This window comes from Chelonus insularis, unplaced genomic scaffold, assembly GCF_013357705.1.
Source record: "Chelonus insularis isolate UGA/USDA-ARS -01 unplaced genomic scaffold, ASM1335770v1 contig_75_pilon, whole genome shotgun sequence".
Taxonomy (NCBI): Eukaryota; Metazoa; Arthropoda; class Insecta; order Hymenoptera; family Braconidae; genus Chelonus; species Chelonus insularis.
Genome location: NW_023276737.1, coordinates 860,217 through 882,079, shown reverse-complemented (window position 1 = coordinate 882,079; position 21,863 = coordinate 860,217). Strand labels below are relative to the sequence as shown.

The 21,863-nt window shown below is 33.4% G+C and overlaps 1 protein-coding gene across 1 annotated transcript in view; it reads right to left on the bottom strand.

The window, feature by feature from the left end:
* LOC118071177 (uncharacterized) overlaps positions 1 to 21,863 on the bottom strand; it is an 82,381-nt gene that overhangs the window by 12,180 nt on the left and 48,338 nt on the right. Inside the window, exons 3-8 of the mRNA XM_035090170.1 lie at positions 8,202 to 8,340; positions 7,199 to 7,263; positions 5,450 to 5,701; positions 3,393 to 3,710; positions 2,598 to 2,892; positions 1,846 to 1,991 (exon numbers count right to left, since the gene is read on the bottom strand). Of these exons, the coding sequence (XP_034946061.1) occupies positions 1,846 to 1,991; positions 2,598 to 2,892; positions 3,393 to 3,710; positions 5,450 to 5,701; positions 7,199 to 7,263; positions 8,202 to 8,340 (1,215 nt within the window). The remainder of the gene's footprint in view (positions 1 to 1,845; positions 1,992 to 2,597; positions 2,893 to 3,392; positions 3,711 to 5,449; positions 5,702 to 7,198; positions 7,264 to 8,201; positions 8,341 to 21,863) is intronic.

Here is a 21,863-nt window from a genome sequence, read left to right as displayed (position 1 = left end):
GGTCTAATTAATCATCAGATTCATTGACCATCTTTAAAGTATTTCTTGGTATAAACATAAAAAGAATAATTGATTGATTAATGATATTTTATTCATTGAATAATAATTTTCAATTATGATTCAATCTATAAATATTTAATGTTCATTATTTGTCAATGAATGTCGTTTTGTACCAACATCAAATAATGTTTATTCTGTCAACAATAAACACTGAAAAATTCCTACAATCAAGCGCAATTTTACTGTCGATGTGTTAAATTATATCAATGCAAAAAATTTCACAATGGTAATTGATTTAAAGTAGTTCCATCACGTAGATTCGTTTTTTTCAATGTTTAATCAAAACATCCAATTTTTACAGGTTTTTTTTTGCTCTATTTTATAAATTCTGTACAATAGAAAGCTTTGATTCAATCAATATTTCCAGTTAGTTAATTAACCTATTTGTTTAAATTCACTGTTTAAAAAATTATTCAACTCAATCAATACGAATGTGTCATATTACATCAATTGTTTTACCAACAATGAATTGTTGATGAGAATCTTAAAAATTAAAAATGACCAAACATTTTAGCCAATTATGAAATTCATATTTTAAATATGATTAAATTTAGGCATGTGAAGTAAAAAAACATTTTCTGTATCTTATGAAATCTAAATTAAATTTATCAAGTGGAGCAGTAAAAAAATCAAGAACACTACATTAACCAAATTATTAGGGGCGTTTCTTGCTTAATCAAATAACGACTTAAATGTCGAATATTTATAGAATCCAATTGATCAAAGCATTTCATTTATTGATAGCCAAACTAATCCTGAAAATTCTTTGACAATCCAATTGATTGAACAGCAAGTGCTTATCCTTGATTATTTTAAAGAATCATCAAACGATAGTACAAGGGAGTGGTTTCGTGGAAACGAGCGACTAATCTCCAATGAAATCTCCAGCGGGGCGTTAAGGGTTTTCAGGCGTACAAGCCTCGAGGGTGCAATTAATCTGCACAGCTCACATCTCGATGTACATACGAGGACTGCACTATAGAGAAAAGAGAGTTCTCTGGGAGAGCTTCGAAATGTAGGATAGCAAAGTTGATTACAACTTGATAGTAGAAGTGATAAATATTTTTTATTTCTTCGAAAAGATAGATCACAATGAAAATACTATTCTTCTTCCAAGATCAATTTCGCTCTTTACAAGGCAAAAGGAAACGAAGCTTGACGAATACTTTGCTTCAATGATATCGAGTAGTGGATCAAATTGAATCCAATAACCTTAGCTAGATTACAACTCTGATTGCTTGATACAGGATACTGTACTAAAGGAAAAGAATAAAGAAAGAATTATATAAGAACAAGTATCTTTTCCAATAACTATCATATATAGGTTGATGTATTGATCAATTCTATAGATATAAATACTGCTATTTATCATTTTTTAAGTTATTAAAATAATTACATCTTCCATTATCACTAACTATATTCTTTAATTTCAATATTTCCAAAGCTTCTTTCGTTTCACTGGCAAAAACTTTCTTTGATTCTTTCGAAACAACTTGGCAGTGCCTTCCGGACTTACTTTCTTTTACTCGCCCCTTTGCAATGAGACCCACGAGGTTCGCGAACAAATCGACTGGAACGATATCTTGAGCAATTTCCTTGGTACGTTTCTAGTCGTTTCTTGAAATATCAATTTTTTTTTATATTTGTCACTTGATTTTATTATCATTGTGATGCACTTCTGGTTGTTACACTTGACATCCTTCACAAGTGATAATTGAATCAAGTTTATGACTCTAGGTGTTTATCAGGAAAATTATTAACATGATCCATTTATAAATTACTTACTGACTAACGTAAGGTAGGGGATGTTGTGAGACTGGTAGTGTGATAGACTGCATGCTTCTTCTGGTCTTGATATTGTTTTGCCTGCTTGCATCTCCATTACATGGCCGTCTCGTTTGTAGAATGTCATACATATATAACCACTTCGGCTAGAAAGTAAACAAGAGAAATAAACTCATAGTTTGAAGAAATATATTTTTATTAAACTGTATTTAAATATTTTTCCATGTTATGATGTTTAGGAATAAATTAGATAATAAAATCCAATTCATAAAATTAGATTTGAAATCATTTTGAAATACTAAAGGTGTTATTTATTCTATTTGAAAGTTTTTAATGGTGAAACATGATTCAAAGTCATATTTGAAAATATATTTTATTGATAAATTAATTTCTCTTTTAGATAATAGTATTATTTGCTAATGTTATATCTTATTGAAAGAATAAAAAATTTATTTAAATATTTCAGTAAAAATTTAATCATTCTGAGTTTTATTTACTAGAAATCAGGATTAAAAAATCTATAAGAAACCCGTATTCTGTAGCTTTTTATTTCAAAACAATAGTGTAATTTTTTATAAACACTTGAGCATTACATAAAAAATTCACAATGTACTACTACATTAAAATTCTTTTTATTAATAAAAAGAATAGCTGAGGGGAAATTTTTTCAGTAAGAATAAAAAATTTTAAGAGATTTAATAAGAAACATGGAAAAAGGTTTTTAAGTAGACTTGCTTCATTTCTTTACTCACCACCCAACTGTAAAGTGAGCAACAAGCATTGTTACAGTTTGTGTAGGATTAGACTGTTTTATAGTATTGCATAATATCAAAACATCCTGATCCTCTTCATCACCAACAATATCTTGAAAGCCAGAGGATCCACTGTCAAACCAAGTACTAGACGAGTTTGACCTGCTTACATGAAGTGTAGCATTTCGATGATGGAACGTGAAAGAACGAGCTAGGTCGAGGGTGTGCCATGTAAGGCCATTATTCGGATATCCAGAGAGCCAACTCGGAAACTGGCACTTACCCGGCGACGATACTAGAACAAAAAGTAAAAATGACTTGACTTTCTTTGCTATTTCTTTTTGTTTATCCCCCGATTAATCTTCAAGACAGATTGAAAGTTTATGGACGATCTTTTGTTTTGTCAAGCGCGCCTGAATGGTTATCTCATCAGTGTGTCTTGCCACTTGATATCGCGCGTACATGGCTTACAAAAGCTCTTTTCTTGTAACCTTCTATTCCCTCATGCCGCGGGTGATAAAGTCACGTTGCACATCTCAAGAGAATTCTACGACAACCGATAAAATCTCAAGAAAACCACGCGAAGAATTTGTTCCTCAAGAAAATCACACTTTCTATCGTTCTATTAAACTTTTTAACCAAGACTTTTTGTATTTCCCAACACCGTATTATTTTTATAGGATCGTAAAAGCTATTATTCTTTTGTAAAAAAATATGTAAGAATAAGTCTGGATAATCTGTTGAGACATTACTTGTACTTAAAATCAATCCATATATTTCTTCATCAAAACCTACCTTTTGTCAAGGTCATCGTTCGTGAACCCTCCATGGGACTGAAGAGACCATTACAGGTGGCGTCACCACTTTGTGCCACTCGATAAACCTCCGGGGAACCCTCGGGAATGGGTCCACCAGCTGGAAATGTGACCTCGTGGTCGATAGTCCCCATTCCTAAAACTGCTCGACCCAAACCACCTACACTTTGGCCTGCTCTCTCGTATACAAAACATCGATAACGCTCTTCATTGCTTGATGCGTGGCCGTGGTGTAAACGACCCACGAGATATCGACTGCTTCCCTCTTTCCACAATGCTAGACACTCTAGTTCCTCCACTGCAACAGAAACAATTGTTTGTAATTTGCTGAAAGATTCTAACGATAAAGGTTATAAAGGTTGTCGTTTCTGATTTTACACACCCAACTAAATTATATGGATACTAAGAGTGAAATACCCCGAGATTCGATATCGAAAATCGCTCGATACTTGGTGTCTTTTAGAATCTTTACAATTATCGTGTCGAAACTTCAGAGTTTCAAGAATCGACGTTATCTTTTTACCAGCCAACTCGTTCTCACCCTTTAACTTGTGAAGTCCAGCTAAGCTTGACGTCGACCAAAGATCCCGACGTGCTCTTATCTAAATCACATCTCGTACCGAATAGCAGAGCTCGTTTTCTTTCTGTCCTACTTTTTCTTAGTTTAGGACAGTAATTCGCGAAAGGAAAAAACGAATACCTGCTTCTTTTATCTTCTATCATTTTTCAAACCTGTATGACGGATTTACTGTCTTTCTACATCTTCATTTGTTCTACTTTTCCAGTTCTTGACTGTGTAATTATCCATTCATCAAAATAATTTGTATTATTTTCAATTTTTCTACATAATACCCAATAAAAATATTAATTTAAAAAATTTTTTACCTAATCAATTTTCATTTTTGTTATTTTAGTTTTTTACAATATATCTTGACTTCTATTTTAATATTTGTTTAATTAATTTTACGTGTTCATGATTGAAGAGTCAAGATAACAATACTCGATTGTTATTTTTAGTATCAATTATTCTTTTTTTAAAAAAAAAACTTTTTTCAAAAAATTGATTGAAAATTCAAGAGTATTCGAGTGCAATTCTATGATTTTTCTTCTCTTGAAGAGAATCATTACTAATTTATAATTAATTCGATAACTAATGTACATAACAATTTGATGATTAATATTTCAAGAATATTTAATATTAAACATAGCAAAAGTTTTTCACAATTATTTTGTCAATAAAATGATAAGCATAATAGTAGTTTTTATGCCTTTTCCAACAACCTAAACATAGTTAAATTTTTTTCATTGTTCAAACCCATATAACTATTGCATTAACATAAAAGTTTTTGAATATATTTAAAACGTTGATCTGACGAAAAAAGTTTTGCAAAATATTATATTAGCTATTAACCATAAATGTAATTTTACTATTAAAATATATTTAAATGCAAAAGGTCAATCTATCCAAATGGTGAGTACTAAAAAAATTTTAAAAATAATCAAAATCAACCAATGTGTTGTAAATACTTGTCAAAGATTTACAAACAACATTTGTCGAATGTTTCATTTACTTTTGACCCGTATGCTAAGAAGTTTGACAGAGTTTCAAAGCGTAATGTCATCACATACACCACACAGTGTCCTCCCTATTCTGAATAACATCGATTCTACATTTTCAACTACTTAGAAAGCCCACTGAATATTCCAGTCTCTAAGTTTCTTCCTAGTTGTAACATGTCACTAACGTTAAATTTCTTAGTAGCTCAAAACTTTCGTCAGCAGTATTACAAATAAATATTTCATTTAATCTTCCAATTTCGTGTTGGTGGTAAATTCAGATAAACCTGCACACTAACATACACCCATTCGTCGTATTACACTCTCACCAACTACTCGATATATAGGTTATCGTGACGTTAAAATATCGTTTCGATGTTTCTCATATATACAGCGACATTCTTGACAGTGGTCGATTACTGTCTCAGGAGGACGATGACACTGTATAACTATGTTAAAAGGGTTTTTAGGATCTCTTACCTGCACTCTCTGAAGCCGGAACATCAGGACATGCTTGATACCTGAAGAGCAGTCTACTATCGTCTGTACAAGTGTCAACATTGCTGAGTGGACTAGAACATGTTCCATGGCCTCGGTTATACGTGAAGGTCATTGGGCCACGAAAAGGACAAGGCACAGCCGACGCTTCTTCACGAAACATTGAATAAAGTAGAGCGTCACCAGTTATATAGGAACACAGAGATGCCAGAGAATTTCTGCTATGACAATATGCTGTAACACAAGTAACAAACATAAATTCTAGCATTCAAATTTCGAATGAATATCGCCAATATAAATTTCAAGTTGACTTCTATATTGATAGAAAAAAATAAGGAAATACCAGAAAATGTATATATATTTTGGATGTATAGAAAAATGAATAGATGTATTTTTTTATTAGTGGTTGGTAATATTTCTTCGCCTCCAGCAGTTCACTATTGAAGCTTGTGGAGATTAAATTCCAATAAAAAAAAAGAAGGGACATGTCGTTCACTGACTTTGACAAATTGTTGAAAAATGCGCGGTCGGCAGTAGAAGTTGCAGGAAATGATGGCAGCATAGCTCTTGAGTTTCTCAAGTGTCCGTTTAGTTGATGGTCACCGTGATGTTCACTCTACCTGCACTACCCATATCCATATACGACATTTTCACGATACTCAACTGATTTTCCGTCTTTCCAACGTCCACTTGACAAACCTATTTTTCATTTTTGCCCGAGATATTTATCCACTTTTGTAATCTAGAAAAGGTTTCTTTTTTTATGTGAGACTGAACTAGTAAAAATTGAACATTACTTTTTCTACTTAGATGTTATTATGGCTTCTAGAAGTAATCAGAACTTAATAAAGAAACAACATTTTCAGAAAGTTAACAAATAAAATCTACAATAGCAATTGAGACGTATATTCTTAATTTCACTAAAATTCATTTGAAACATAATTGAAATTTTTTGTTGAATATCTTTTTAACTGATAAAATTTTAATAAATTAACAAATGATTGATGAATAAAAATTGAAAATAATTTTAATTAACTTTAGTCAATACAACTCTACAATCCAGATCCTACACTATTTATTTAGATGTTGTTGAAGACAAACTAACCCTACTAGGTATAAACCAATCCTAATTCTAAGTTTTCCAATTAAAATAGCATTCACAATGGCAAACCAATTTCCTATTAGTACAATTTCTTGTTTTTTCCATCATATGTTAATACAGAAATAGAATCAGTTTCTTGGTTGCAGACATAGCATGTTTTGCATGAATATTGAATTTGAAATTTTCTGTCAATTAAATCTACTGACACGAGATGCTTGGGATTTGCTTAGAAATCAAGACACCTTTTCCAAAGACAATGAGCGTAATTGTCTTTGCTGCATTGCGACACAGCAAGAGGAGAACAAACCTACGCGTTGTTTTACTTCCTCAACATTAGACTGTTTTCCATCTTTGCATCCTTGTTGTCGTATTCGTCGTCGTTTTAGTGTCAACGTTGACGTAGCGCAACGACGCTTAGTCGAAAATGTATAGGTACGTCGTTAAGTTCAACCAGAATAATTCCCAAGCGTGACGTGCTATCTTTCTAGCTTCCTTTATGTGCGTTTATTATTATCGTCATTATTATTATTTCGGTGTTTCTTTTAAATGTAAAGTCATCCTATATTGATGTAATTGTTAAAAATACCACTAGGTAGATATTAAAATTTTTATTATGTTAACAAACTTACTCTCTTTATACTGCAAGACGTTAGTGTGTTTCTCATGAATAACGACACAGCGGTAACAGGATTTTCTGTAAAAAAAAAGAGACAAAAAGTAGAAAAAAAGCATTTGTAGAATGTCATGTAAAAATTTATGCGCTAAAAAATTGTAGTTGGAAAATGTTTGAGAATGTAGATGAGGTTCATTGCTCCCTGGACACTCTTTGCTTCCTACTGCTATTCCGAATGAGCATTCTGTGACGAAAATAAAGAGAACGAGGCTTTAATTTTTGCGGTGAATGAGAAAACTGTGAATAAGAGAGTAGTATGATGAGGTAGGAATAGGTCGAGGCGAGACACTGTGTGGGCCGATGCTTGATTCTTCTTTTTAATCAGTCTGTCAGGCAGATTGCTGTAGGCCCCTTACGACTATAGATTGTAGTCTTTATTTTGCTTTAGAGTCTAACTATAAAATCAATTTTTTCTAGATGTATATTGATAAAAAAAATTGTTTGGCCAAGTAATATTTATAAGTAACTGGAAATATCATTTTTCTACTTATCAACCTTTGACTATTTTTTTATTTAATTAATTTCTTACTATTCAAATCAAATAAAGTTGCAATTTTTTTAAAACTCTTATTTGATTTAGTTTAATTTGAAAAATTTATTGGAAAAAATAAAAAATGGAAATTAACGGAAATATTTAATAATTCAGTTTCATAATGAAAACTCATAGAAATTTAATTATATAAACATGAAAAAATTATAGCAACTAATGAATTGCAAGCAATCAATCAAAGGCAAAAAATAACTGAATAATTAAGAAATATCTCTGAATAATTTTCTTTCAATTTTATTTTCATTTAAATTTAATTATCTAATTAACTTTTCTTTCATGTAAATTGAATTCATTTTAAATAACTATTGCATTTAGAAGCTAATTAAAATTTGAATAATCCATGGTACACTCAGGTTTCTCATTACATTTGTAATATTACGTTAATAATTTAAAAAACGTCAATGCTTACTCATCCACAACGAGAAACTTGTCTCCCTCATTACGCAGACATCTACCCTTGCTTGAGAGGATGTTCTTGGATATGAGGATGGGTTGTCGCACGCCACTCTGGAACCAGGTACCTTCCCATTGCGATGGAAATGCACACTCTGTGAATGGAAAATAGACAAAAATAAATATGATGAATAATAATAATGATGATGATGATGATTATTATTATAACGATGAAATGTAAAGCATTAAAATAATGAGAGTAAGTACAGCTGAAAGAAATCTCAAGTATCAGAATCCAGGTATGATACTACTATATGGAGGTCAGCATAAAAAAATAAGTGGAGCATAAAATGAAATGTAAATGCAATTATATGAATAATCCTTTCAGATTCTTCAGGCTGTAGCCCAAGAAAAAAAAATATAAATCAAGTGGTGGTTACGATAAAGATAGGCCATGAATTTACAGAGTTGTAGGTATGTGTTATTTAGGGATCCTGTCAGCTATAAATTCACTAGACGTCGATATCGATACTGCAAAGGCACACATTTATATCCCCCTTGGACGTTTTTTCGGGTGTACGGTTTTGCAAGGTACAAACGAATCTTTAATCGAAGAGCTTAGCGGCTCTTGGAAAGTCACTGACCCTGGTTTAATCCGCCAGTAAAGGGATAGAAGAGTGCACTCGGAGTGAAATCCTGATAGTGAGAAAAGAGGGAAAGAGAATCTAAAAAGGGAATTGAAGAAGACCCACTTTCTTTTTTTCCAGTTTTTTTTCCTTCCTTCTTCTTCTTCTTCGTCGTCTTCTTTTATATTTATCTATGTATATGAAGAGATACATTATACTTATATATATATTTGTCATTTTGAAGTTCTTTTTGATTCGATACTTTTTTTTATTTATCAAGTTAAACTTAAAAGTTATTTTAACTTTTCAATCAATCGTGGTCCCTGCAATCGAAGCGAAACAATTTGCGACGTTACACACAAAAATGTTGATGCAGAGTGAAAAATGTCGGAAAAAATTGGAGGCATTCAGCGTTAAACGAAGGTACGAGTGGCAGCAATTACTCGGTACCAGGGGCGAAATCAATACGAACGTGGTTCCGGCAATGTGGACTGAGGAACGCGTATACATTGGATATATATAGTTAAAAGGGGTGTATACCGGCATAGCTCTATACGGCCCTGATGAAAACGCACAGCAGGTTACCCCCTCCGGGTTGTACTCTGTCGATCCTCGACAGCAGCATTTATTTATTTCCATGCGGTTCGTATGCTGCACATCGCGCGTAGTTCGATTTCCAAATGGAGGGTGAATCTCGATTCACGGAGACTTTGGTGGTGCGGTGCCTCGTAAACCCACGAGATTCGCAATTCGTAATCACAGTTCGCACCCTCTGGGTTTCACTCTAAATACTTTTTCTCTCCATATATATATATATATATATATTATGATGTAGATATAGATATATGTATTTTGTTGTGAGCAATAGTGTGAAAGGAGTGGGACAAAGATTTAATCGTGTAACTGCAGTCTTTGCATAGTCACGATCGATTACATTCGATCACGCAAAAATTCGTCTAGACTCGCGTGAGCGACATACAGTCATGATTAGTCGTCATGCACGAAAAAAATCGATCTATTCGTTAGTCAAGTAAGTTGGCAACTTATTGTGATAAGCACAACATAGGAAATCATAAATAATTTAGTAACAAGTTAAAGCCAGATGATGGTGATGCAATGGATGAGGTTTATATGCTTTTCCATAAAACCTCCCCCTTGTTCGGTTGGCTCAAGTCAGGGTTCTTTCTCACAAATTCGTTTAGTACGACGTCTGCAATTAGGGGCTCATTACTTTTGCGGGTTCTTTGCACCAGTAACGACCTCTGCGAAACCGTAATTTACCTCTTCAACTATTCTGCGCTATGTTTATGCACCGCAAACTATTTCTCAATGGTACGTGGCATTTAATTTACGTCGTTCTCTTGCATCTGTTCGTATATATAAGTCGAGCGATTCGAGCATCAACCATTTCTCAATTTTCTCCCGAAATATATGTTACATAACCGGCTAACGAGATATCTAATAAACCCTGCAAGTATTATTTCTCAAGCGCTCATTTTTTCACTCACGAAATCACATTTTAAAAAATAAAATACTTCCTTTCTTGGTATAGCTGCGATATTATACAGAAGATAATCAGCAGAGAAAAAAGGATGAAAGGGAGAGAGAAAGAGAGCGTGGGCGGTCTCACGCTCTTTCGCTAAAGTATTACTTTGCTGGTGGTTGGTGTTCACGCGGCCGTACCGGTAACGAGGCCCCCCCGTGAGCCCGTAATTCACCCTTGAAATGGCGCGCGACTAAAGCCAACCCCCTCGATGGCGTTTGCGTCACGTGACGCCAAAATTTCTTGATTAAGGTTGCACGCGATGCCTCCCGGGATCTAGCCAACACCAAAATGCGCTTCTTTTCCTTCATGTACTCTGCTTAATTTTCCAGCCCGTTACAATCTACTCCCCAAGTCCCTTCTTATAATACTTATACGACCCTCTGTGCAGCTTCAGAAAAACATCGATTCCTTAACTTACCCTTTTTATCATCCTTATTATTCTCGGTAATTTATTAGTTAACCGTACATTAATATAAGAAATACTTGACTTGATTTACCGTTTTGTTTTCAACACTAGGGTGTAACATCTCGAGGGTATATATTTGCTCTACTTTCCACGAGTATTCACGTCAGTTGAATGTCAAGTTGAATCGACTACTCGGAAATTGGTTGATCGGTATAGCCAAAGCGTTATCATCGAAACTGGAATGTGTAGAAGTAGCGTGATGACCAGGATGTATTTACACATATACCAATTTTGTATTATGTAGTACGTTTTTATGTACATATGTTAGTATGTGTGTGGAACATCGTTACCAGTACATTCGGGACACCCGCATTCTGCCATTCATTTTCCCAAAAGGGTTCGCGAATTCGCCAATCAATGCTATCGATGTCCGTTGATGTCCGAGAGGTTCACAAGCCCTCTTCTCTCTATCTCTCATCGTATTTTTCAGTCAGCCATGACCGATTGATTACGTCACAAATATACACTTGTGTAGACCTTTTGTTTGTGCTGTCTACTCGGCCAAACTGATGCTGGGAACCCATATCGATTTATATTTAATCAAAAAGAGAAATCAGAAATGATTTTCCGAGTCTTTGGACTTCACGGCCAAATATACAAAGAATAAAATATATCTGTCAGACAGAAATATCTGACATTCTGACAGTAAATGTGTAGGGAAAAAGAGTCCCAGTAGTCCGCGCTACTGACAGCTGTCAGCCGTCTGAATCCGGAAAGTTTAGTATACTATAGAAGCAGGGGAACCAAAAGTTGATATTGCTGCGTTTGCTACTAGAATTTCTCCGTCTCTTTCTCTATTCCTGATTTAACAGTAGCATCGTCAGTATAAAACACTCAGGGGTTTGTTATTAAATAAGTTCTACTTTATTCCAAATGTTGAATAGAAATAATAAAGCTAAAAACTTGCTGTTCAGCCAATGTTTTTACTTGGCTTTATCTTGGTTGGAGATTAGCAAACTTGCTCGTTTTATTCATTTAAAATTAACTTTATGGAAGTTAGAATAATTAGCTACTGCTATATACGCGCTAAAAAATACTCACGAAATTTTAATAAAACGTTTTTGTGTCAAGAATCAACGCTCTTATATTTATTTTTAGAGTCAATAAACTACTATGATATCTATTTTAAAGAAAATTAAAATTCATAGAATGTTTTGGGTTTTATCGTAAGGAAAATTACAATAAAATGTAAAGATATTTGTATAAAATATCCAATTAATACAAGTAATACTGAATTATGAATAAACTTAAACTGAATTTTTTGACACAGTCAACGATAAGAAGATTTCAGGCAAATTCTAAATTTTCAATTACGTGAGACAGCAGATATTACCATATTTAATTCATATTCATTTCCCTAGAGTTATAAAGGAAATTTTTTACAAGACTATTATAATTTTTGCATACTTTCAGCAGTAAAAATAATATATCAAATTTATATATCATAGTAAGTTTTACAATAAATTGTATATAATTTATGTGCAAAAATTTACATTAATCTAATATGACTAGTGTGTGGATGTTGTATGATTTTTTCGCTATAGTATTTTTGAAAGCAATATAAAACGTGATTTGGAATTCTTTTGTATTTCCATTAACAGGTTGAATCAATTTATATTAAACAAGCTCGAGAAGTGTGTTGCTTGTAAAAAAGCTAATTTTTTATTTAGAAAGACAAGAATTGTTATTTGTTTCACACCAAAGAATTTATAACATAATTTTTATTGTTATAAAACATATTTCAGACCCGATTTATGAAAATTATTATTTGTGAATAATCGAAAGAGAAAAAAAATATATGAAAAACTCGCGATATAAAATAATAATTTTCTTTGAGGAATAAAAATGTCAGAATAGCTATCGAATTGATTCACGAGAGATTTTCTATTTTATGAAATAAATTTGTTTATTGCTGTCTATAATTTATAGTCTAAGGAGTTTGAAAAGCTATCGTGAAAGCTTAAAAAATTTTCTCAGTCACTTCAGTGTAGGTATAGCTGGTGCAGTTGGAGGTTCACCAAAGTCCTGATGACGATGTCACAGATTGAAATGGCATCTAAAACGACCACAGCCCTCGAGGGACAACTTTCTATAGCCCCTCTTGACTCTCAGAGAGCAGATTCCAGCCCTTGAGATTCTCGTCGAAATTTTCGCGCGACCGCCTATCCACTTTTAGTAACTCGGCAGTTAGTGAATAATTTAGCAACGCTTCAAACTATACTTTCATTTCAAGTTGAAGTTTATCAAATATATCTGTCGCCAACTTTGTCATTTCCATAATAATCTTCGTCAAATCAATAACGTACTTACTTGATTTAAGCAAAGAACAAATGACAAAGTTTTGTATAATAAAAAGAATAAGCATGAGAAACATTTTATTTCAGTCTGCAGTTTCACTTGACGAACAAGTTACTTATGAAAAAAAGTTTTTCGTAGGTTGGAGAGTGGCTCCTGTTCATTTCCACGTGCATCTTTTCGTTATTATTATTCTTCTCATTTTCTTTCTTTCCCCCTTCCATTTTCCGCTTTCTTCGTCTTTTGCACTCTTTATTTTCTTCTTTAGTCACTTTGACGGCGTCGCATCTTTAAAGTACTTTCCCATCTAACTTCGATTCTCAGCTTCTTATTTCCGCAATGCAGTTTCAATTTCTCTTCTGAATTCGTCTTTTATGGAGTGCTGGGAAAGGGCAGTTGCCATTTAGATTTTTTGACAAATCCTTGAAATTCACACGCTGGTATAAAATTCTCTCAAAAAGTTACTTACATTTAAGTTAGTAAGATTGTGAATAAATAAATATAAATGATCAAGAAATGTACACATAGAAAATACGATTTAGGAGGGATGAAAAAAGAAAAAATGTCGAGAGAAAATAAAGATCGTCACTTGACAAGTTGGAAACCTCTTTCAATTTATACGCTGTTCCTTTAGGCATCTTTCTTTTCTTTTGTCGTTTCCCCAATCCCTAGAGTCACATCCCAATGCTTAACATTCGTCTTTCGTTACCTGGGGCAATATTTGCCTCATTGAAAAAAAGGACTGCGATTTCAATTTGTAATTACAGCTTTTCTTTATCCAAAAATTCGTTTTTTTATTATTTCTACAGAGATTATCTCTGTAACACATCAAGCCTTCTTTAAAATTACGTCATTCCTTTTAATTTTTCTTTCAAGATTTACGTAATTAGCTGGGACGCGCTCAGACCAATTACCTCGTAGACTAGCAGCAGATATAGTCCACCAAGGTAATGAGGCATTTGCAAGAAAGTAACGGACTTTGATTAATCAAGTTCTAACAGCGACAGACCAAAGAAAAGAAAGAAATAATCGTTTTCCTTCATCATTTTGCTTGACAGTTCCGATAATTTGATTACTTGGTGAGATACTGGATCAACTATACTTGATGTAACAGTGGAAATTTACATTACTGAATTTTGTTTTTAAAATATTCTTGAGAAATTTCAATCAATTTTCTCATTGTTATGCCAATAGAAATTATTTTTCAAAATTTACATTTGTGCTATTTTTGTTCACGTAGAAATTAAGATATTAAATATTTCATGTATAAATTTCCACAAATTTTAACAGGCATGAAAAAATATTTTTCCTAAATTTAACGAAAATTTATTTGTTTTAATTTTTTTTATTATTTTCCTGACATTTTCTTATTTACATAAAAACCATTAAATTATTCTTAGAAAAAAAAATGATTATTACAGAAGCGACGAAGAGACAGGTTTCAACATGAAACTTTAACAAAATGAATACAAATTCCATATCTCCCTCGTTTTTTGCTAATCTTCTAGCTAAAATATGAAGAAAATGTCCCCCTGCTTTATCTCTCCATTCGATCATAAAATTCCAACATTCTGGCAGTTCCAGTCTGCGGCATAATCTTATTTCGAACTCTAGTCTCGATCCGCTTTTGCAAAGTCCGCTTTTCTTCTGTCCCTCATACTTCTTCTAACTGCCTTATTCGGACGCCCATCTCATAACTTAAAATTTTGACGGCAGAGTGAGCTTCTTCGTGGCGCCCTCCGAATGATATTTACCCTCGATTCCCCAGAGAAAAGATCGAGGAATAAAGACGAGAAATATAAGAGAGCAAGTTGGAGATAGAAAAGGTGCACGAGTTCTACTGCAGTAGTGCTTCAAGGATTCCCATGAAACTCGACTAGCGTCACTTCGTGGAGTTAGCCCCGACGGGGTTCACCAAATCCCCGCGGCTTCTCTCCATACTTTCGATCTTCTTTTTCAAGAGTCTCGTGGAATCGAATTTCCCTCGTTGAATCCCTCCAAAGTCGCACGTGATGTGATACCGAGAGCTAGAGAGAATGAGAATTTCACTCTCATGATTTAAAGCGAAAAAAAAAAGAAAAAGAGATGTGTATGATTGTCACGTATTATGACGTTAAACAAGCGAGTATTGTTGCGTTGTTAATATTAATAAAAATAAAGAAGATGAAGTCAGAAAGGTAACATCGGTGTGACCGTGGTAAAAGTAAGAGATCCTCATCAAGTTGGTGTAATAGCAGAGGTCGGGTGGCTCATTACGGAAAATGCTACAGACTTCCTTTTACGCAGGTGTGACCCATCGTATCCGTTTTCTCTACTCTTGTCTTCTTTAATGAGCACCCAGATAAAACAGCAAAATGCTCGTAGGATTAATTAAATAATTAAATTCACTAATGAGTCATAGAGAACACAGTGTGTTATTCACTAAATCCTACCATATTATGTTCAGAAATTTTTTTATTTGATTCGTAGCGTATAGACTAAAAGTCTCCAATATAAAATAACCATTATTAGATAGAGTTCTTCATTCAAATCTTTTTTAACAAAACCTTTTCAATTATTTGTTCATAAAATGGCATTGTCTAAAAGAATTCTCTCATTTTTACTCCCAAAATTCCATCATTTTATTGTGAAAATAATTCTCTTAACAGTTTTTTTAACTTCCTATTAGGAAGTTATTGTAATGAGGCTGATTTCTAAAATTTGAAATTTTGTTATATCGCATTCTAAGACACTTTGAAGTGTATTGAATATTTTATACAAAATTGACCTAATCTGGTCAAGGCATTTTTTATAACATAAAAACTATGAAAAAAAATTATATTCTCAATAATTTAAAAAAAAGATTACTATAAAATAATCAATATTGTTAAAAAATTCTGTCGATATCAACAAAGATGTAGTTATAAATGATTACACATAACATTGAATGATTACATATTGTTTTTAACAATTGCTATTTGTCATCAACTATCAAAAATAATTTTTATTTATAAAGTGATAAATATTGTCAATAGATGAGATCTTTACCAACATAATACTGTTGTATGTGTCTCCACACGACATCAAACAATTATAATTTATTTTAAACTATCAAAAAATGTAATTTGATTGTGAGTGATTATTACCTTTGATACATTTGATTAATATTGACTAAGTATCATTGTCAATAATTATCCATGTTTTATCGACAATTGAATATGGCTACAGTAAAAATAATTAAAATGATCTATTAAGCTATATTTTGATAATCAAATATTTTTCAAGTGGGCACAAAATGCGCCTAGAACCATTTTTTAAAATCATTTTATTTGAAAATATTCCAATTAAGATTAATTTTAAACAAAAAAAATGGATTGATTTTTTAAAAATTTTATTGAAGAAAGATTCTTTGTTAAAATGAGTTGTTTTTTGATTAACACAAAGACAATATTAGTTTTCCATTAGACTTTCTGAGACGCCAATTTTCAGAATTAAGTGTTTGAATCATAGCTTTCCCCTTCTATCGTCTAGCCATTTTGAATAAAATATTAGCCTGCAACATATGAAATATCGGTAGTGGCAATATATAGGTCTAGTTTAATCTATTGAATTCGCGTGCTCAAAACGAAATATTACTATACAGAAGCAGAGCGCTGAGAATTCAGAGAGCCACGCGGTCATAATCTTGATTTACGGAAGAGCCTATAACACGCGCGAGTATCTACAAATTAGCAGAGTATATCCCCCCAACGCACTGGCATCCCGCCATCTGCTTACAGTTTATTGCTCTATTGGTTATTTTTACTTCTTCCTTATAACATATTTCTTTTAACCACATCAAACATACATAAATAATTTTCACATTTTCAATATTTCCCGGCTGGCGTGGCATAAGCAAGAGATCCATGTAACACATTTTCCCCCTTTTTCACTTGGATTGAAATTCCCCAGAGGGATTGAAGGATCGACTTGAATTGCGGATCGGTCAGCCACTGCTGCGGTGAGACGGGTCATGTTGAAGCGCGTGGACGGAATTGATATATCGAAAGATGTTTTTTGTGTTCTCTGCTCGACGTAGTTTTTAACTCTCAAGGGAATCATCTTGGTACTCGTCATACATTCATCTGAACGACTACTTCAATCACAAGTTCAACATCAGCTTGAGACTGATGGTTGAAAGGAAAATCATATTGAGTAAAGAACTTTGTCTTTAGAGTATGGGGGTAATATCACAAAACTATATGGAGGTCTTTACTGTTGCTAAGTGATAGATCAGCCATCAACCGATAGAATTCTCGGGCTTTCGATTACTGTCTCGGTATGCCGTTGTTCACCATCGACATGCTCATGCGCTTTCAACCAAATGGAAAGTCTATATCTCTTGGGACGAGGGCCTCCGTCTTGGTCATTTGCTATTCTTGTAGCAAAGATCTTACTTCATCCAAATTAGCCTTTCTCGGTGGGTGAGATAAGCGCCAAGTCAGCGCGAAAGCCACAAACAACTTAACTTGTTTGGCCAAGAAACTGTTTCAGTCGTGCTTCCCTTGAGGTTGTGTTATTACTTGTCGCATCTCTCCATATAACTATCGTCTTTCTATTTCTCGTTGGCTATATTTGATCAAACAGTGGCAAAGGTAAACCAGACAGTAGCTTTCATAGTCAAATTCCATTAACCTCATGCGCTCCCCACGTCAATATTTCTATGCGGTTTTCTATCACGGTATGAATATTGGACTTTATTTTCCTTCTCACAATAACCAATCAATCTAACGCCAAAATAACCTATTAATCTTTCAATTACTTTATACACTATTTTTTGTTCACGTGAATAAGGGCCAAAGTTTCGTTATCAAGTCGAGATAAATAGGATAAAAAGTTTGATATGGGGAGACGGAAATATATTGATGGTAATAGAAAGTAGATGTATTTGGTGTGGAAAAAAATAGAGAAAAAGGAATAAGGGAGTGTGCCTGTCGCACGCAGGCTTTTAAGTAACGGATGGAGTTGGTGAGTTAGTTGGCGCGTATACTTCTCGCGTCGTTCCTCTTGCGTGATTCAAGCTCGTTTGCTGCCACCCTAACACGTGGAGATTCGACCCTTGACGTTAGTTTTCTTCAAATTAGCGTTAGACCTTTGAATTCCTGTTTTAGATAATATGTCCGGGTGAAGAATTAATCGATGTAGTGGTAACTAAATTTATTCTGACCTAAATTTTATTTGAAATTCATTATCAAGAAGAAATCGAAAATGACATTACGATCAATGTCATTAAATTTTATTTTAATACAATCGGCGAAAGAAGGGTAGAGTAGATCGCGGCGGCAAAGTAAAATGCTCGAGAAAATTTACTAATTTATTCAAATAAATTAAAAAACATTCAGTGCACTTTTTCGTAATCAATTTTCTGTTTTATTATCGTATTAAAAAATAATTAAAATTTCCCAATATATAAATAAATTAGTTGATCTACGCTCTTTCTTTGCGTTCCACTTTACCCCACTTTTTTCTACATGTGACTATTAGTTAACTGAAATCATTTTTAATCGACGTAGCATGTTTTAACCATTAAATTCTATCATCATTTATGCTGTTTGATTCAATCAATTTTATTTTTAATAACTCTTTTTCAGTATCAATAAAATATAAAAAAATGTTTTATATACCATTATTTCAATTTTATTTGAACGAAACTTTATTTTTTTAAGCTTTATTTCGAAAAACGTCATGCTCTCAATATTTTGATTGAATAAAATAAATTTCTTTATTGTGTGAGTGTTGAAGAGTTATTTTTATCATTTTTACTTAATTATCAAAAGTAATTGAAAATTTATGCTAATAATTAAATAAGTTTTTCATTAGATCCAACGTCATTTTAAATTTATCTCAAAATGTCTAAAAAATCAATCAACGCCATCAATCATCATTAAGGAAAAATAAATTAAAATTTATGCTGTATTTCGATCAATATATCGCACGTTATTTTAACGATATAAAACATTAAAGGTAATTTAAAATTAACTTAAGTTTGAACATTATTGAAAATATTTGATCTCAATACCCAAACTTTGGACCCTTTTATACATCAAATATGATTGTTTTAAAAGCCATTTGCAAATTGTTTCTCTACAGTAGAATAATCATTTGCAACAATAGATTTGAATAAAAGACTTGGCAAAAAAAAATTCAATGTTTTGATTGTCTAGATATCACAATGTAACAACTTACCCCTTCGATTTCCCGAGTATCGATTGTAATTCTCTGGTGAATTGATAATAAACAAAAATAGTTGATGATAGTTTGTTGGCGAGAGCCGATTAAAGGATCTAATATAAATGGTTTCCCGAAAAACCGAGTGAATTCTATAAAACAATGCGGGTATCGCGAATATTGGAACCGCGACGTAATTGGAGCGGAAGTTGAGCGATTTTCGAATATCAATGTAGAGGAAATCCGTGGCTTTGCTACACGTGTGTAACAAAAGCATCAATTGTATCATGAACGAATGATCATCGAGGCAAATAATATGGAATTGATAGACACATAAAGTGTGAAATATATGAAAAAGTCTTAAATGATTGAAATGTCAAGATGGAAATTCGGGGTCTGAGTTAAATCCATCTTTATACATTAAACTGGTAAAATTGAGTAAATGATGATAAATATGAAATATTCGAGGACAGAATACGTACATTAGCGCTTGAAATTAGATGTACAAGTTCAAAGAGAGAGAGAGAGAAAGAGAAATGGTGAAAAGGTAAAAGGAGATAGGGGAGACGTAGGTCTGTTAACAAAGTTTTGAAATATCTCAAAAGGCTTTTAGATCCTTTCAAAGAGTTATTCATCCCTTCTTAATACTTAACAATTCCCAAGAGAAGTCGACTCGTTACCGATACTCCATTTCAATGTCTGAATGATCAGAAAAATAAATGGCAGTGAAGAAGAAAAAAATTAAATGATTTTCATACGCAAAGTTGAACGGATGTTGGATAAATTTTCGAGCCTATCGTCGTAAAGTAAAGTAGAGGGGACGCGACTAGTACTCGGCGTGTGCAAAGCAGTGAAATATTTTTCATTAATCCGATTATTTATCGGCCGTCGAGCTTGTATAACCTCGGCTCTGGTATACGCCGCCGCCCTCTTACACGTAGTAATCCGTGTAGACGCTCGTTGTAGCGTGGTCTGGACGCGGTCGGGAGCACAGACAAGAGGAGTTAAAGGGGGAGAAGAGAAGCCAAACTGGTTGGTTGTAATAAATTTCTCGAAAGGAGATGCGAATAGTGAAATACAGTAGCGGAATACGTAAATCACTACACGATAATGCCGGATGTCGACTCTGAGCACGTTTACGAGCGCGAGAACCGACTGCCGATCAGTACGCGTATGTGTGCTAGTTAAGTGCAATAAAAGTCTTCTTCCATCAGACTACCATGTATACCTATAGCTATGCATGTTGATACTTTTGCAATACACTCTTTACCACCAATATATCTTCAACAAACCGTACTAAACAACAAGTTTACCGCGAATAAATTCATTTTAAATCACAACTATTGATGCGGGAACAACCAAATGTACCCAATTGTTTGACCACACAGGTGTATCGATCTGTTATATGGGCGTCTGTCGAGACTACCGTTACGCGTCGTAACTATTGCGCTTGTTTTCACGGCTGACCCAACATCGAATATTACCACTTCCCAACAGGATCAAGTACAACTCATGCTCGAAATATTTAAAAACATTCCATCAAATGTTTATTCGATTTTTATCCAAATACCACAAGTTTTTATTAAATTAATCCAGCTGGCATTTTGATTGATTAAGTGAATAACGTATATATTGAGGTAGTTATTTAATATTTAGACTAATAGCTATATATCTATGTGCAAGAAACATACTGAATTTTATACCATAAAATATTAAAAAATTTTCATAGAACTCGCAGGATGTTGGTTAGATATGTGAATTGTTTATTGGCCTTTTTATCGGGTGATTAAAATAAAAATGAAAAAAATTGGTTCGATTAAAAAGTGTTTATAAGCCACCTTTCAATCTCTATGCAAGGGCTATGCACCTTTTATTTCCGTTTTCGCACCGAGTCTGATCGAATCTCTATTACTCTACCCTTTTCTCTTATAAATGTACATTTTTATTATTATTCCATTTTTCTGCTGCGTTATTTTTTTCTCCTTTTTCTTCATTCTGACACCCACTCTTCCTCTAAATCATTATTTTTGTACGAGTCAACTTCGCATCTGCCCTAAAAAAAATTAATCTTTCTTTCAATGCTCCTTTTCGTTTTCTCCTCCCTCACATTTTTTTCATCGTCACTCAGCACGTGCACTTGGTTATTTTATCTGTCACTGGAAATGTTAGGTATATAGCAACGAGCGTGATGAGGAAGTACAGGGTGAAGCTACAGAGCTCGCGACCACCTCTATATCATGTGGAGGATGACTCTTTCTTCAGCGCATATGGTCTATTAGTACTAATAATAGATGATGGCCACACACAAGACCTGTGGGACAAGCAAAAAAAATTCCTACGAGAGAGGATGTGAGCTAAAGAGATGAGTAGAGCATGTGTGACAACGCGTTTACTTGAACGCTCTTTAGTGATACGAGCCGCTAACAATTATCTACGTTTCGTCGCGCTTACACAAATCTAACACCATAATAATTTAATTATGCGCGTACTCGGAATTATGAAGAAACTTTACTAACCAAGAAAAAAGTTTTTACATCGTGCATGCTATTGCTTAGTGTT